Genomic DNA, 18,624 nt, shown 5'->3' with positions numbered 1-18,624 from the left:
GCTAAGCTTCCAGCTTTTGGACATATTTTTAGGAGATTCCTTCTGAGCATACAGCCAACCCTAAGGAAAGGGCACGTGGAGACTGAGAAAGCCCTGAGAACATTTCAGTACCTGCTTGCCACCATGCCTGAATTCCACACCCTGGACTCTTGTTTTACGAATCTATAAATTCCCTTTCTTGTTTAAGGCATTTAGACTTGGGCTGTGCAGTTTGCATTCAAGAGTACTTTTTAGTACAGCAGTGGAATATAATTCCTTTAATACAGCTTTGGATTCAAGGAGCCACTGTTTTGCTTAGAATATTCTCATGTTTGAAAGGAAAAGCTGATCTTTTTGTTTGTGGCAGGAGTGGGGAGCTTTTGTTTTTCCTTTTCAGAATTGTGGGTAAGGTTAAACTAGCTTTATAAGGTAACTGTGGTATTTTCTTCTTAATCTCTTGCTCTGAAATTATTTTAAAACTTAGGAATTATCTTTTCATTAAAGGTCAGAGCAAACTCAACCTCAGAGAAGGCAATGGCACCCCACTCCGGTACTCTTGCCTGGAAAATTCCATGGACGGAGGAGCCTGGTGGGCTGCAGTCCATGGGGTCGCTAAGAGTCAGACATGACTGAGCGACTTCACTTTCACTTTTAACTTTCACGCATTGGAGAAGGCAATGGCAGCCCACTCCAGTGTTCTTGCCTGGAGAATCCCAGGGACGGGGGAGCCTGGTGGGCTGCCGTCTATGGGGTCGCACAGAGTCTGACACGACTGAAGTGACTTAGCAATAGCAGTAGCAAACTCAGCCTGAAATACCATTTTGGACTTCTAATCTCTTTTATGGTTATTGATCTTTAGGTTTACTTATGGACTAGATATCATAGCTTGTATTTTGCTAGGAAGTTATCTGTGTCCTCTAGATTTGCACATTTATGGCTGTAGAGCTAACCCATATTCTTTTAATCTCTATGTGAGTGCATGTGTGGTGAGTCGCTTCAGTTGTGTCTGACTCGTTGCAACCCTATGGACTGTGGCCCACCAGGCTCCTCTGTCTATGGGATTCCTCGGGCAAGAATGCTGGACTGGGTTGCCATTTCCTCCTCCAGGGGAATCTTCCCAACCCAGGGATGGAACACACGTTTCCTGCATTGTCAGGTGGGTTCTTTACCACTGCAGTTAGTTAAGTCACTCAGTCGTGTCCAGCTCTTTGCGACCCCTTGGACTGTAGCCTACCAGGCTCCTCTGTCCGTCGGATTTTCCAGGCAATAGTACTGGAGTGGATTGCCATTTCCTTCTCCAGGGGATCTTCCCAAACCAGGGATTGAACCCTGGTCTCCCGCATTGTAGACAGACACTTTACTGTCTGAGCCACCGGGGAAGAAACCCTAACTTTATAGCTTAGGTTTCTTAAATTTTATTTTTTTATTAATTGCTTTTGAAAATAAGAATTTTAAATAATTCCTAATGGTATTTCTGGTGGGTTTTGTCTGTTTAAAAAAAATCATCTTGACTTTATTATATAAAGAAAATGAGATAGGATGCTTGTCCCGTGTTCCTCATCATTAGGAACCACACGCCAGGTTCTAACCTTGAGCTGCGTCTGTGTTCCCCCGTCCAGATCAAGTTTGACAGTGTGGAGGTATGTGTCTGCTGCGAGACCCAGCACCAAGTGTCCGGCTGCAGCAACCTTGGGGAGACGCTGAAGCTGAACCCGCTGCGTGAGGACTGCAACGCCGTGCGACTGACCTTGAAGGTGACCCAGGCTTCACTCGCTCCCGCCTCCCACCCCATCCCTGAGATTTCTCCTGGGAATGTTCTTTTAACCATGTTCCTTTCAGTTCTTGGTCCCTGCAGCTGGGCACGTGCAACAGGGGACATCTTTCTGGAGAGCATTGTAAACAGTGAAAGTCGCTTAGTCATGTCCAACTCTGTGCGACCCTATGGATTGTAGCCCACCAGGCTCCTCTGTCCATGGGATTCTTCAGGCAAGAATACTGGAGTGGGTTCCTATTTCTTCCTCCAGGGAATCTTCCTGACCCAGGGATCAAACCCAAGTCTCCTGCTCTGCAGGCAGATTCTTTACCATCTGAGCCACCAGGGAAACCCCTTAAACAATTAGAAATTTCCACTTTAAAGGTTTTGTTTTTTGAATTTTCCAGTTTAACCATTTTACTTTCTGCCTCCAACCTCTGTGAAGTACTGGTGAATGGTTGAAAGAGGTCGACACAAATATTGATATGACATGGGTCACTGCTGTTCCAGCGTTTGATTTTATTGAACTCTACTTGAGTTACAGTGTTGTGTTTAATTTCTGCTGTACAGCCAATTGACTTAGTTATAGGTACATTCTTTTTCATATTTTTTTCCATTGTGGTTTATCACAGGATATTGAGTATAGCTCCCCATGCTATATAATAGCACCTTGTTGTTTATCCATCCTATATATAATAGTTTGCATCTGCTAATCCCAAACTCCCAAGCCTCCCCTTCCCTTTGGCAACCACAAGTCTGTTTTCCATGTCTGTGAGTCAGTTTCTAGATCACAGATATGTTCATTTGTGCCATATTTTAGATTCTGTGTATAAGTGGTATCATTTGGTATTTGTCTTTCTCTTTCTGACTTACTTAGGATGATCATCTCTAGTTGCATCCATGTTGCTGCAAATGGCATTATTTTGTTCTTTTTTATGGCTGAGCCAACATTTTTGCTATTATACCATCAGAGAACAGATGGGTACTTATTTTGCCTTTTTAAAGATATTTGGAGCAAGAAATGTTACAGTTTCCCATGGCAGTCTATTCTTATGTACAGCATCTGATTTTTCTTTAATGGCATGGAAAATTGTTTATATCACTTGTTTCTTTTTCTCCCTACAAGTTTTTCCTGCTCCTGAAAATCAAAATTGGCCACTTACACAGGCATCTGAACAATGAACCCAATTCTTTTCCTCTTTTCCCTGAAACTAAACTGCTAAACTTTTTCTGAAAAAATACGGCTACAGTGCAATGCAGGAGCCCCTGATGGGTGGTACTATGGCACATGCACGCTAAGTTACTTCAGTCGTGTCTGACTCGTTGCAGCCTCACGGACTGTAGCCCACCAGGCTCCTCTGTCCATGGGATTCTCCAGGCAAGAGTACTGGAGTGGGTTGCCACGCCCTTTTCCAGGGGATCTTCTCAACCCAGAAATCGAACCTGAGTCTCTTGGCATCTTCTCCTGCATTGGCAGGCAGGTTCTTTACCACTAATGCTACATTATATAATAGGGGCCCTGTAGTATGTGTATGTGGGCCACAACATGTGGGGGTCTGGAGGCTCTGGAGGACCACCTAACACCTGGCGGGCACAGAGGGCAGTGTCACTGTCTGGAACAGGGGCCTTTGGTGGGTCCACTGTAGGAGACATTTCAGATGCTGGAAATGGTGACCAGTCTGTCAGGGGAGCTCTCTGTGAATTCCCATGCTCTGGGAAACTGGCTGGCAAAAAGAGCAGTGGCCACAGAGAGGGAGGAGGTACCTGAGGCCCGATGTGGAAGGGACCTGGCCCCCAGCACCTGCCCTGTGTCACAAGGAGTGTGGTCCCCGATTCTTCTTCCAGTCTGATAAGGAATATCTCTGGAGCCCGGAAGATGATGGCAATGCTGCTTCTCTGGTCCCTCAGATTGTTCTTGAGGGTTTGGAGGCTCTGAAACCCCCCTGCTCCCTGGGTCTCTTTGAAGCTTTCCCACCACGTCTAAACCCCAGATCACAGGGAGAATTCCACAGACAGAGGAGCCTGACGGGCTACAGTCTATGGGGTCACAAAGAGTCGGACACAACTAACACTCTCACTTTCTTTCACTTCCTAATAATGTCTAGTGACAAGATAAATGGTAAGAATATGTTTTGGTAGGTTAATGGTGGTCTTTGCCAAGTCAAACCCAACATAAGATTGTGACATATTTTCTCATCAATATTAACAGAAGTTTTAAAAGATTGCAAAAATTGGAATCATAACTGATGGAATATGACTCATCATGGGTTGATATTATATCCATCCCAACTTTATTCTTTGCTATATCCCCAGTTATCATTACAGTTATATTATAATGATGTAATTCTAATTGAAAACAGAGGTAAATATCTTTTTTTGTTTGTTTGTTTGCTTCAAGTATCTGGTTTAATTTATGGAGCTGTAGTAAAACAAATTATCCAAAGAAACCTTATCAATGGATAAGGAAATACAACTTTCCAGGAATCAATCAGTTTTTGAGTTTATAAGCTTACTTCTCTTGAAGATTCTTTTCTTTGTCTCTAAGGAAGTTAAAGGGGGAAAAAAAAAAAAAAAGGAAACCCAGCAAGACAATTTCCTAAAAACCTAGGGGCCTGAAAAATAGACTTATTGTTTAATCTTGAGTATGTTTTTAACCATGCTGAAGAAATAAAAATGCTGCTGAGAATAAGTGAACATTGATATTTTGTGACGGAGTGTGAAGGACAACAAGTCTAGAATGGTCACGGTGGGCAGCAGGCTGGACATCAGGGAAGAGCTGATGCTGCAGTTCACCCACAGGCAGAACCCCTCCTCCTGGTGGGGAAGGGTGGAGGGTCAAGCCTTCGCCTGGATGAATGAGCCCCTCTCCATCATTCGGTGTTTCTCCAGTCCTCAGGCTAGGACAGCCTCCTGCAGTGGAAACACGGAGTCCTAACCCTAGACCACCAGGGATGTCCTGACAGTGGACATTTCTAGGGTCTAAGGCAACATGCTCGTCAAACACAGCTTCAAGATGCTCCCCTCTTCCTCCCAGAACGCTGCCCTGGACCCTCCCCAAGTGGACACCCTGAAGCCATCGCCAGGGGATGTGCTGTGATGTAGCTGAAGAAAGTTGTCTTTCTGTTAGCTGGGGAGGTGGGGGGGTGGGGGGGTGGAGGCTGCAGGGCTTGAGCGCTGGGCCACATGGGTGGGCTCCTCACACGAGGACCCCCCAGCCTTTGGCACATTCAGATAAGGACCCACAGCAGGTGGTCCCCAGCCCTCTGCCCTCGACTGTGGGATCTTTCGAGGCTCCATGTCAGGGTCTGAGAAGAGGAGGATCATGAAGAGGGCCAGCTGTTTGGTCTGGGGTGGTCCCAGGATGAATAATAATAGACCTGATCTTCACTCTACTCCCCAGACAAAACTAGGGGCTTCAGAGGAGCCCCATTGCCCTGAGTGGGGGACCGAGAGCAGGTTGTGGTTTTGCATATGCAACCTGGAGGAGACAGCACAGAGTCCACTCCCTGAGACCAGAGGTTGTGTCTAAAGCACTTAGTTATGTTCAGCACTCTGAATTAGCACCGATATGCTGGGGGGAAGAGGGCATTAAGAGGAAAGTACGCAGGATGGGAAATGTTTCAATAATAATTGAATGATGAGGCCATTTGAAAGAATGTGTAAAACCGGCAGAAGGGAATGTGAAGGTGGAGAATTACTTGTAACAAAGGAGCCGAAAGTAATCCTGGGGCCATGGGTAGAGTCTGATCGTGGTGGTGGCTATGCAGGTGTGCACATGTGTCAAAACTCATTGGATTCTGTGTTTAGAGTATGCTCACTCTGTCATTCGTCTGTCATACGTCAGTACCTCAAGCTGTTAAGTGTCCAGGTGACGGATGAGTGGTGGGTGAAGAGAGACATGAAAGCAAGACCAGAAAGATGGAGACAGGCCCGTGCAGGCGTTCCGAGATGCGTTTAGGGATCTGACTTCATTCACGAATCAACACACACTGGTTTTAGCAGCTCAAGGAAAGGAGGAGATGCCCATGGCTGAGCGGAGCATAACCGTCTGGAGGGGTTTACTGTCCCCAGGCCCTTGCAGAGAGACCCAAGATAAGAGGGGCCACAGGACAGAATCTTGACTGAGGGAGCAGAATTCCTGCCAGAGAGATGACTCAGTGGAGGAGTGATACCTAACAGTGGTCTTTTACACTTGACCCCAGTGTGGCTTTTCTGGGGGCCATCCTTTGTGACCTGCTTTGCACGGCCTTTTTATTTACTTATTTATTTATTGTTTTTATTTTGTTTGTTGAAGTATAGTTGATTTACTTGTGTGTGTTAGTTGCTCAGTCGTGTCCAACTCTTTGCAACCCCATAGACTGTCGCATGCGAGTCTCTGTCCATGGAATTCTCCAGGCAAGAATACTGGAGTGGATTGCCATTCCCTTCTCCAGGGCATCATCCCAACCCAGGGATCAAACCAACGCCTCCTACATTGGCAGGCAGACAACGTACCACTGAGCCTCCAGGGAAGCCTATTATAACAGTGCTAGAATTAGTCAGCAGTCATCAGCCTGGTCTCACATACTGTGTCTTTTCAGTGGGCACACCTGCCAGGATGTAAGGAGGGTCCATCTTCCCTTTTACAAAACATCCCATTTCTCTACAAAGGGGTAACATTCTCACGGCTGGGGGAAGAAGTACCTTTGCTTCAGTCACATCCTTGCCAAGAGTTCTTGCCATAGATTCTTCTTGACTTGTCTCGTATTGTCAATGTATTGGCCATTTGTGTTTCTCATCAGTGAGTCTCCTGTTTTGTCTGTCTTCCTGTTGGGTTCTCTGTTCTAAACACTGACCTTAGTCATAAAAATTTCATGCACTCTGAGACTTGTCATTCAGTTTTGTTTGGGATGTCATTTCATTTCATTTTGGATGTCATTTTTCAGAGACAAGTTTTCAGTTTCAGTGCAGTCAGACTCATTTCCTGTTGGAAGTGTCCTTTCTATATTGCTTTTAAGAAATATTTTCCCATCCTGAGGTCAGACAAACTTCCTGGATTTTTTCCCCACAAGTTTTAAAACTTTGCTTTTCATGTTTAGTTCATTTATCCACCTGGGTCTCAGTTATGCATGTGGTGTGAGATATGACCTAGTTTTGTTTTTCACTGATAGATCATCATCAGCTGTTACAGCTCAGGTTAGTGGTCATTTAGTCATGTGGTTATGTATTGAGTATCTATATCTAAAGACATTTATTTCTGGGGTCTCTTTTCTTCTGTGTTGGTGTATGGCTTGACTCATTGTCAATAGCACATTATGTTAAATGCTGTTTCTTTATTAAGCATGTGTTTGCTAGGATCAGCCCCCCTTTTTTCCTCTCAAAATGATCTTGGCTTTTCTCTGTCCTTTGTGGACTCTCCCCTAGCCCCCCTCCCCCTTCCCCATTTCTCTGTCTGTCTTAGACACACGAAGCCATTCATTTGTAACTGCATTGCATTTTTAGGTTAGTTTTCTGAGAATGGTCATTTTTGGTGTATCTTTCCATTTATTTATCCTTCTGTCGTGTTTTTCAAGAAAACTGGTATAATTCTTGTTAGATACATTCCTAGATGTCATATAGTTTTGTCCCACTACAGGAAAAGTAGAGTTTTTTGAAGAACATTTTCTGATTTTAAAATGTTTGTATAGAGAAACACATTTACTTCTGTTCATTGGTCGTGCGTCCAGTTACTGATAACTCCACTTACTCTGACAGTTTGCCCATAGATTGCTTGGGGTTTTCTATTTAGTGGGTTACCTTATCTGGAAATAATGGCAGTATGCTTCTTCCTTTCCAGTCTTTACGTTGCTTATTGATTTTTCTTCATTTTTCCTATCTTCCCGAACTGGCAAGGACTCTTCAGCACAGTATTGAATAGGGCTTGAGCCAGACATCTTGTTTTCTTCCTGATTTATTTTACTTTATTTTTATTGAGGTATAGTTTATTTACAATGTTGTGTAATGTAAGTTACAATGTTGTGTACAATGTAGTTTCAAGTGTACAGCAAATTCTTTCAACCACTATAGGTTATTACAAGATGGTGAGTGTAGTTGCCTGTGCTATACATAAGGTCCTTGTTGTTTATCTGTTTTATTGCTTCCTGATTTTAAAGGAAATGTGTTCAACAATTAGGAATAATGTTTATTGAAATTTTCTGGGACTAAATAGTATTTTCCAGGCTTAGGGAATCCCATTTTATTATTGTTTTGCTTAGAATTTGCCATTAAAGAGTCTTAAACTTTAGCAAAAATGCTACATCTATTGAGATGTGTGTATGCTAAAATTTATATGTATTTATATATTTGTATATATGTACATATACATACACATGTGTATGTATAAATACATGCATGCATACTTAATAGATGCAGCATTTGCTAAAATTTGACTCTTTAATATATATTTAATTTAATATGTAAATATTTATGTATATGTACCCACAGGCTTCCATGTGCAGTGGTAAAGAATTCACCTGCCAATGCAGGAGACTCTAGTTCAATCCCTGGATCAGGAAGATCCCCTGGAGAAGGAAACAGCAATTCTGGTATTCTTGCCTGGAGAATCTCATTTTCATTATGATTCACTTTTTAATCCCTGAGTTATTCCACCGTGTGTTGTGAATTTGCGGAGGTAGAGAGGGCTTAATCAGTTGTTTTCCTGTCATTCACAGCAAACGTAACTGCACTGTGGTTGGATAACCCCATACGCTTGTGTCTTAGTGTTAGTTTGTTGGCCTTTGCTTTGCATCCAAGTTTGCAAGCAAGTTTTGTTAAGCCCCACACATCTTGTGAGTCCAGGTTCTGGCACACATCTGTGAAACATGGTGTGGGGTTTGGCTCGTCCCTGTCATCACTCGTTGTCTGCTGGGAGTGTTGGGCCAGGGGTGTGGAAACCTCATGCACTGGTGCATTTGCCCATTTATATGCCCACCACTCTGGTTTCCCTTCTCTCTGTTCATCCTCATCTAGATCTTCTTTATAGACTCTTTCTGCTCCAGAATTAGGATCCAGCTCTGGGTTCTCAGGACTTCTCCTGGTGGCTCAGATGGTTAAGAGTCTGCCTGCAATGCAAAGACCTGGGTTCAATCCCTGAGTCGAGAAGATCCCTGGAGAAGGGAATGGCAACCCACTCCAGTATCTTGCCTGGAGAATCCCATGGACAGAGGAACCTGATGGGCTATAGTCCACGGGGTCACAAAGAATCTGACATGACTGAACAGCTAACACTTTCACTTCATTTTCTGGGTTCTGATTCAGACTCTCATCTCTCCTGGCCGAGCACACCCTTGCTGGGCAAGTTCAGCTGCCTCCCTGGTGTTGTCCCCACCCCTGCATGTCTCAGAGTCCAGCCCAGACCCACTCAGCTCCCTCCACACAGAGAACCACAGCCCTCTCAGACTCGATGGACCCCAATGAGTTCTTCCTCACTGTTCCCAACAGTTCCACACCCCATGCAGCCCACCCATCTTGGAAGAGCTGCCCCTGCTCAGGCCATGGGGGTGACTGTTTTTTCTCTTTTACTCCCTCCTGTTAATCACCAAGTCCCCTATCCATCATAGCCTCTGCTTCTCTTCCTCACCTGCCTCGTTCATGGAAGCCACCTTGCTGTTGTTGTTCAGTCGCTCAGTCGTGTCCAACTCTTTGCAACCCTGTGGACTGCAGCACACCAGGCTTTCCTGTCCTCCAGTATCTCCCAGAGTGTGCACAGACTCATGTCCATTGAGTTGGTGATGCCACTTGTGGCTCCTCAATCCAAATATTTATATATTCAAAACTCTCGCAAACTTCTGTGTGCCTCCATTTATCTTTGAACAGATCCTAGAAGGCATTATCCAGACTGTCTAGTCTCGGCACATGTGGAAATGTTTTAATGTAAGTTAAATGCAGATTGGAAATGTTACTTCTCATTATAAATAGTACCCAAGTCCCTAGGTGGCTAAAGGCTAATAAGATCATTTAAATTACTTCTGTGTGTATTTCCTGAGCGCCTCTTCCTTCTTTTTGGCTTCATTCTTTATATTCCTGAACTTTAATCAAACTACTGTCACTCAAACAACTGTACAGAACCTTCCAGAGGCAGAGCAACAACAGAGCAGTAAAAGGGGCATGGACGTCAGAATTTTTCTCTTGCCTCAGTTGAACGGTAGGAGCAATGATATAGAATTTGTTTAGGCCAGAGAAGGGCGTTCTGGAATGGGCATCCAGTCATTTCTGGGGCTGTTTTCCTTAAGCATTTGTGGACGAGGCCTTAAAGCCCTTTACTGAATTCATCCTCCGGTGTTTGTGAACAGATGAAAGTCCCCGGGTGATTGGCCATCCGTGATGGGATCGTAGATGGTGTTTATTGAACCTCACTGTGTGCGGAGCCTTGCTCTGAGCCCTTCATGTTTGTGAACTAATTTCACCTTCACAGCCCTGAGATAGGTGGGTATTGCTATTCCATTTATTTATTTATTTTGCCTGTGCTATTTATTTATTTTGCCTGTGCTGGGTCTTCACTGCTGCTTGGGTTTTTCTCTAGTTGCAGTGAGTAGGGGCTGCTCTCTAGTTGTGGAGCTCTGACTTCTCGTTACAGTAGCTTCTCTTGTTGTAGAAGACAGGCTAAAGGGTGTGGGGGCTTCAGTAGTTGCGGCTTCCAGGCCCTAGAGCACAGGCTTAGTAGTTGTGGCAAAGGGCTTAGTTGCCCCCACGGCATGTGGAATCTTCCTGAATTAGGGATCAAACCCATGTCTCCTGCATCGGCAGGTGGATTCTTTACCACTGAGCCACGAGGGAAGCCCTGTTATTCCATTTTACAGATGAGGACACTGAGGCACAGTGAAATGAGACAGCTTCCCAAAGTCACGCAGGTCATTACAGTGGATCAGAGATTCTTGGCCAGCTCCCACTACCACCTGCAATGGACACATAGGCATGCTACCCAGGACCATGGCTTAGCCACAGGACAGTGGATGCACACACTCAGAACAAGCTGAAGTCCAGCAAGGAAATGGTTATTAATATCTTCTGAGTCACCAAAATTAAACTATATTCACTCTGATTTATGTTCAGTTCCTTTCAAAAAAAATTCTTAGAAAATTGATAAACCAACAATTTGTTGTTCGGTAACTAAGTTGTGTCCAATTTCTTGCAACCTCATGAACTGCAGCAGGCCAGGCTTCCTTGTCCTCCACCATCTCCCTGAGTTTGCTAAAACTCATGCCCATTGAGTCAGTGATGCCATCCAACCATCTCACCCTCTGTCGTCCCCTTCTCCTCCTGCCCTCAATCTTTTCCAGCATCAGGGTCTTTTCCAGTGAGTTGGCTGTTCGCATCATGTGGCCAAAGCATTGGAGCTTCGACATCAGTCCTTCTAATGAACATAGTCAGTTGTGTGCTGTGTATGCTATGCTATGTCACTTCAGTCGTGTCTGACTCTTTGTGACCCCATGGATTGTAGCCCACCAAGCTCCTCTGTCATGGAATTCTCCAGGCAAGAATACTGCAGAGGGTTGTGATTTCCTACTCCAGGGGATCTTCCAGACCCAGGGACTGAACCTATGTCTATTAAGTCTCCTGCATTGGCAGGTGAGGGTTTTTTTGTTTTGTTTTGTTTTTAACTAGTAGCACCACCTGGAGAAGGAAATAGCAACCCACTCCAATATCCTTGCCTGGAAAACCCCATGGACAGAGGAGCCTGGCGGGCTACAGTCCATGGGGTCACAAAGAGTTGGACAGGACTTAGCAACTAAACAACAGCAACAATGGCATGGACGGTTTTGCCATGAACAAGAATAAGGGCTCCTGGTTCCTGTGATCCTCCTTATTCCCCCTCACCCTTCCCATCCCTTTCCTCTACTGGCTCTCCAGTAAAGTCCTACAGGGATGAACTACTGATGCCTGGACAACTTGGATGAATCTTGAGGGAATCAAGCTGAGTGAAAAAACTCGGTTCTGAAAAGTCACATGTTTTATGCTTCCAGTTGTATCCTAGCCTTGAAATGACAAAAGTATAAAAACAGAGATCAGACTTGTGGTTGACAGGGGTCTGGAAAGGGAGGTTGAGTGGGAGAGAGAGGTGAGTGTGTCCGTAAAGGGCAACGTGGGTGGGGAGGGTGGATCCTGTGCTCATGGAGGTGTTCTGTGTGTTGACTGTGTCATTGTCCTTCCTGGCTGTGATATCACACTGTAGTTTTGTAAGATGCTGCCATGGAGAAAACCAAGGGAGGGGTACCCAGGGTCCCTCTGTGGTTTCTTACAACTGCAAGTGAATCTACAATTTTCTCAAAGAAGTTTAAAAAACTTGAAATTTTTTTCTTATCAAAATTCTCAGTTAGACTTTATAATTGACAGAGATGGCCCACCTACTTAATTGTTGGCACTTTGAAGATTTTCTTAGACGGTAACTACCTAATGATTATCAAAATTGTAAAATACATCATTTAGTATCTAATTTGATCAACCGTGTGGGAGAGTACACAAATGTGTCTATAAAAGACCAGTTTTGATGAAAAAAAAAGAAAGTCCCACAAAACAGGTGGCCGTCCTTGTCCTGGACCTCAACGGCAGTGCTGAGGGTCCTGCCGCCTGCATTGCCAAGACAGTGCTGACACCCTCTGCGTCTTTTCCCGCAGGAACTCCTCTTCAGTGTGTGTGCCCTCAACGTCCTGTCCACCATTGTGTGTGCACTGGCCACAGCCATGTGCTGCATGCAGATGGTCTCCGCCGACGTCCTGCAGATGGTAAGTGGCCCCCACCTCTCCCCCTCCCCGCAGCACGGTTAAAATGGTGGGGTCTGGCCCCTCCCCCAACCAGTTTGAGAGCAATGCGGCATGACACCGCTGGCTTCCCACCAGGAAAATGAGCCCCGACAGCACATGGGGCCTGGAGATCCTTGAAGGTCCCTCCATGCTACCCTCTGGAAGACAGAAACCCACACATTCGATGCCACCAATGTATTTATTTAGGTGCAGTTGGAGCTCCATGCTGATGGGGTCCAGCTGCCATTACATGCCTCTAGGGAGCCCCAGGTTTGTGCTGCTGAGTAACTGTGGTGACCATCCTATAGTCCGAGACATCCTCCTAAGCCATGCAACTGTCTCCAGGCTTCAGAATTCTTTTTTTTTTTTTTAATTATCTATTTATTTATTTGGCTGTTCCAGATCTTAATTGCAGCTTGTGGGATCTTTGATCTTCTTTGTGGGCTCTTTAGTTGCACTATGAAAATCCTTAGTTACAACATGTGGGATCTAATTTCCTGACCAGGGATTGAACCCAGGCCCCTGCATTGGGGGTACAGAGCCTCAGCCACTGGTCTGCCAGGGAAGTCCCCCAGAATTCACTTGTAATAAAGCAGGATTGTTAGAATATGAGCTCTTCTCAAATTGAAAAACTGCTCCACTCTGCCTTGCACACTTGCTCATTAACCCTCAGCTCGTAATCCAGCAGCAGGTCACTGGTTGGCTATCATTGGAGCCTCCAGCCAGGGTCTTAGAGATGAAGAAGTGCTGGTCTCCAGGGGAGGGATGAGGCCAAGAGTGGAGGTCACACGCTGATTAATACACAATCAGTAATAGTGACGGCTCTTCGTTATTTGTGTGAACGGAACATGACCTACTGCTCAGTACATTACCACTAAAGTCAGCAAGTCAAGAGGAAGTGATGAGAAGATGCTGTTCTTCATGCTAAGGGTAGGAACCCTCCCTCCCTGCTCCCCTGGGCCCCTCCAGGCCCTGCCCTGCCTCCTCCCCAGTGTTTCAAGCATCTTATGAAACAAAAGGCAAGTTGTTCTTGTAGGAGCTTGTGTGTTTTGTTCTTCCCCACCCACCCTGTAGCAATTCATCAGTTCACGACGCAGGGCCAGAGAGCATCATTATCAAGGTGTTAAAAATTCATCGGCTCTAATCACGTGTGGCCTATTCCCCATGTACCTCCACACAGCTGTCACAGCCTGCCGACCTTTCTGAGAGGCAGCAGTTTCCAAAAGACACCTAATTAAGCATCTCTTCAGCAGCAATGAACTCCTGGCCTTGCTCGCTGAGCTCTCGTGTAGACATGTCTCTCTGGTATGTTATGTGAAGGAAGGTTAAGTGCCGTGAGGGTCCACTCACCTCAGCAGATTTTCCTGTCAATCTGGAAATATCACTCCAATCAGATCAAACTAACGGAACCACATGGCTGGAAACATTGAAAGTTTGCGTTTCCTAGTTTTCAGAATTAAAATAGAAATTACCAACCAAATAAGAAAGTCTGTCATAGCTGTAACAGCATGCACACTGGATTGTAATGTACAGTTCAGTTCAGTTCAGTTCAGTTGCTCAGTCTTGTCCGACCCTTTGCGACCCCATGAACCACAGCACACCAGGCCTCCCTGTTCATCACCAACTCCCGGAGTCCACCCAAACCCATGTCCATTGAGTCAGTGATGCCATCCAATCATCTCATCCTCTGCCATCCCCTTCTCTTCCTACCCTCAATCTTTCCCAGCATCAGGGTCTTTTCCAATGAGTCATCTTTTTGCATCAAGTGCCCAAACTATTGGAGTTTCAGCTTCAACATCAGTCCTTCCAATGAACACCTGGAACTGATCTCCTTTAGGATGGACTGGTTGGATCTCCTTGCAGTCCAAGGGACTCTCAAGAGTCTTCTCCAACACCACAGTTCAAAAGCATCAATTCTTCCACGCTCAGCTTTCTTTATAGTCCAACTCTCACATCCATACATGACCACTAGAAAAACCATAGCCTTGACTAGATGGACCTTTGTAGGCAAAGTAATGTCTCTGCTTTTTAATATGCTGTCTAGGTTGGTCATAACTTTCCTTCCAAAGAGTCAGCATCTTTTAATTTCATGGCTGAAGTCACCATCTGCAGTGATTTTGGAGCCCAGAAAAATAGTCAGCCATGGTTGTATGTATCCCCAAACCAGTTTATACCAGGGGTATATGGATTGTAAGTGCATATTCTACTACTGTGTGAACCAACAAAATATGAGTGCAAAAAGAGAATTATTTCTATTACAGTAAAATAGAGTGCTCTTGAAAGATTCTCAAAAGATTTTCCAGTAAGCTGTTGTCCTCTGCACTTACTTGATTGCCAGCCACCCATCCTCAGGGACATCGTCTGCTGTTACACGCGTCTCCGTTCAGCACCAGCTTGTTAACTTCGTCTTTCGTTACTGTCACTTATGTAAAAGAGTGTCACTAGATATATTGCCATCAATTTAAATGTAGGTCAGACAACTCTAGGGGGTTGAGATAAAAACTAAAAAAAAGTCTAGGGGTTGTCTGTACACACATTGCTACCCCAGTAACTTTAAGTTCTGGCTCTGCTATAAAAACACAGACCTAGAAAGTTAGAGAATGCTTTACAGGTGTATTTTGTGCAGGAAAAGCCACAGGGCACTCCTGTCCACAGACTGTGACTCACAACAAAGGCCTTATCCCACGTGGAAGGAGCCCACAATTTTATTCTTATTTCTGTGAATCAACATTTTGGAATAATTAATAATTGGGGGAGAATTCATATAATGAAAACATGCCTACATGAGATGCAAATTGTTATGCCTATGGTCAGAATTTATCTAATTGAATTCCTGTAATACATTTGAAAATAGTCGACCATTATTTCCAAAAGACCATCTGATGATAAAATTCCACTTATTGATATAGTTTCATGAGAAAGCATTTACCTCCACAGGCCTATAATTGCATGTTTTTAGTTTTATTTCCTATGTGTAATCTCAGTTTTCCATTTTTGCAGTAAGCTGTTTTCTTCCCCACTTATTTTATTGCCTGCCACCCAGCCTTAGGGACATCATCTGCTATTACAGGCATCTCCCTTTGGCACCAGCTAGTTAGCATCGTCCTTTGTTGTTGTCCTTTTTGTTCTCCACTTGTCCTGTGCCTTGTTGAAGTGGAGCTGCTTCAGATGCGGCAGGTAGAGTACCGTGCCTTCACAGACGTGATACAGTGGGCTTGCCCACGGAGCTAGGAAGGGGTGCTGGCCTCCATATCGGAGGGATAGAGTGCCCCTAAGAGCTCCCAGATCAGTCAGATTCACCTGCTTCTTCTACCCGTCCAGCCCTCCTCGGACCCAGTGACTCTCCTTGAGGTCTGGGTTCACCACAAAGGTCTTCAGGTCCTAGGTGTTACTTAACTATCAGATGAGGATCGATGGGTGTCTTGACCTAAAAAGCCAGTTACAGCAGACTTATGTAAAATGATGCATTTATACCACGGAACATTGTATTTTGACTTTAAAAATGCAAATGAGCATTTGTCACCCTGGTTGATGTGGTGCCAGGCTCTTCATTTTGTCTGTAGGTCTCTTTGGTATATCAGGTTATTCGTGGAGATCACACCCTCTGTGATTTCCAGATTTAGTTCCTTTCAGCTGGACTCAGCTGTGTGAAGCCATCTGCATGGATGTTTTATGATCCTGACGACCGCTTGGCCAAGACCCACCTTGGCAGCAGTTTCTGCTTAGCTATGAAGTCTTTTCCAAAGCCTCCAACTCAGCTTTCACAGAACAAGCAAGTTTTCTTGTCTGCATTCATATTTCACTGTAAATTAATGGTAGTAACTAAAACTGGTCTGAACCTGTTTGAGGAGGCGTCCTTGCTCACCTGAGGGAGGGGTGGAAGGACCAGAGAGCAGCAGGATGCCTGGGGGGCTGTCACTCCTAGGTCCAGAGTGCAGGGAGAGAGAGCTCCAGCTTACTGACAGGAGTTCCATTCAGAAGCCTTTTCCATGGCAATAATCCTGCTCTTTCTACCAAGGATGTGCGTGCGTGCTAACTCGATTCATTTCTGTCCAACTCTTTGTGGCCCCATGGACTGCAGCCTGCCAGGCTCCTCTTCCATGGGATTCTCCAGGCAAGAATAGTGGAGTGAGTTGCCATGCCCTCCTCCAGGGGGTCTTCCCAAGCCAAGGATCAAACCCACATCTCTTCTGTCTCCTGCATTGGGAGGTGGGTTCTTTACCACTAGCGCCACCTGGGAAGCATGTGCCTAACACGGGTCCTTCCCCCAGAGCATACCCATAAGAACAGGCTTCTCTCCAGCAGAGACTAAAATGCAAAGTCGTCTTTTGAGGATGATGAGAGCTGGGCAGTGATGCCCACACAAGGTATGTGAACACCTCAGACAGGCACCAACCTCACACTGCTCACCAGGCACAGGTAACCCTTTGTCATCACATGGACCACCTAAGGCTTGTACAGGTGTCCCAGGGCAAGCAGAACCACATGGGAAGGAGGTGATTCTTCAGGGCCCATTTCCTCCCCAGCACACCCACCTTCAGGATCAGCTCCACACCTGGCCATCACCCTGCAGGCTTGGGCCCCCAGAGGAAGTGGTGGACAGTGAGCATTTCTGCACATCCTGAGGATGACTGGGAGGTTGAGGGTGGAAGGAGACAGGATCCAGGGAGAGAGAACAGACCTTGTTTGGTATTTGGGGTTGGTTCAAAGGGCGGTTGGAGGATTCAGGGATACCCATGGGTTAGTGGGTAAGGAGGCTGGAAACCTGGTGGGATTCAGGGAGCAGAGGCATGTAAAAGAGTTTTAAAAGGTGGTAACCTCATCTCACTGGATTAAACGTAACTTTTTAAAGCAGAACAAGAGGAAGAAAACCAAGGCAGAGAGGTGAGTTAGACACTCTCGAAAGGAGACGATAACCTGGGGGCTGCCTGGAGGTGGCAGCCAGGAGGTATTATTCACCTATGAAGTGGATGCTCATAGAGCATCTGCTGGGCCTGGGGTACCAGGCGAGGCTCAGAGATAAGACACAGACTGAACCCAGGGCCAGGGAGGGAAAAAGACTCGCTCTTGGGATTTCAGCACAGCTCCTACAGGGATCTCGTTACTTCCCAGGGGTGAACGGCAGAGGACAGAGAGGACGAGGGGCAGGAGCAGTCTGAGGAACCCCTCCTCCCTGGCTGCATCTTTGTCTGATTCCCTCTCACGCCCCTGTGGGTAGAACCTAACAACACCAGCTTCTGGGGAGACCTGGGGTGTGGCTTTCCACCCGCCTGTCTCAAAGCAAAGTCCAGGGCCAGTGACCCCAGGCTCCCAGATAGACGCTGCCTTAGCAGACAGATTTGAGGGGTCTTAAGAGTCCCCTGGACTGCAAGGAGATCCAACCAGTCCATTCTAAAGGAGATCAGCCCTGGGTGTTCTTTGGAAGGAATGATGCTAAAGCTGAAACTCCAGTACTTTGGCCACCTTAGGCAAAGAGTTGATTCATTGGCAGACTCTGATGCTGGGAGGGATTGGGGGCAGGAGGACAAGGGGACGACAGGGGATGAGATGGCTGGATGGCATCACCGACTCAATGGACGAGAGTTTGAATGAACTCCGGGAGTTGGTGATGGACAGGGAGGCCTGGCGTGCTATGATTCATGGGGTCACAAAGAGTCGGACACGACTGAGCGACTGAACTGAACTGAACTGGGGAGATGGCAGGGTGACTCATGGGATTCCCACCGTGGAGGCCGAGGAGCCGGGTGACTGCTGCTAAGTCTGAGATGCTTCCTTGAAGATAGGCCAACACCCCCAGGAAAGGCCATCTGGACTTTAGGGCAGAAATGGAGACCTCTGTTTAACCTTTAAAAAGCCTCCCTCGCATGACCACATTGACTCCTTTAAACCTGCTAATAGGATCACCAGGACCTCCTCACCTTCTCTCATTCCTGGTGGAATTGGACCTTCCACGGAAAAGCACTTTGCCTTTTGCGTTTCATGCTTGAGGGTATTGTTGATTTCTCTAATTCCTGAGTCTTCACCCCTTGAGACCCCCAGGGCCCTTGGCCTCATCCTGGCTGCTCAGCCTCGTGCAGTGGCCATGGGGCAAATGGCTTTCCAAAGTCAAGGCCTGTAGACACATCTGCACTGCCC

At 45.9% G+C, this 18,624-nt stretch overlaps 1 protein-coding gene across 1 annotated transcript in view; it reads left to right on the top strand.

Moving 5' to 3' along the window:
• ENTREP2 (endosomal transmembrane epsin interactor 2) overlaps positions 1-18,624 on the top strand; it is a 244,939-nt gene that overhangs the window by 211,310 nt on the left and 15,005 nt on the right. Inside the window, exons 4-5 of the mRNA XM_052659729.1 lie at positions 1,599-1,733; positions 12,364-12,471. Of these exons, the coding sequence (XP_052515689.1) occupies positions 1,599-1,733; positions 12,364-12,471 (243 nt within the window). The remainder of the gene's footprint in view (positions 1-1,598; positions 1,734-12,363; positions 12,472-18,624) is intronic.

Source organism: Budorcas taxicolor, chromosome 21 (assembly GCF_023091745.1).
Source record: "Budorcas taxicolor isolate Tak-1 chromosome 21, Takin1.1, whole genome shotgun sequence".
Taxonomy (NCBI): Eukaryota; Metazoa; Chordata; class Mammalia; order Artiodactyla; family Bovidae; genus Budorcas; species Budorcas taxicolor.
This window is presented reverse-complemented; position numbering and strand designations above follow the sequence as displayed.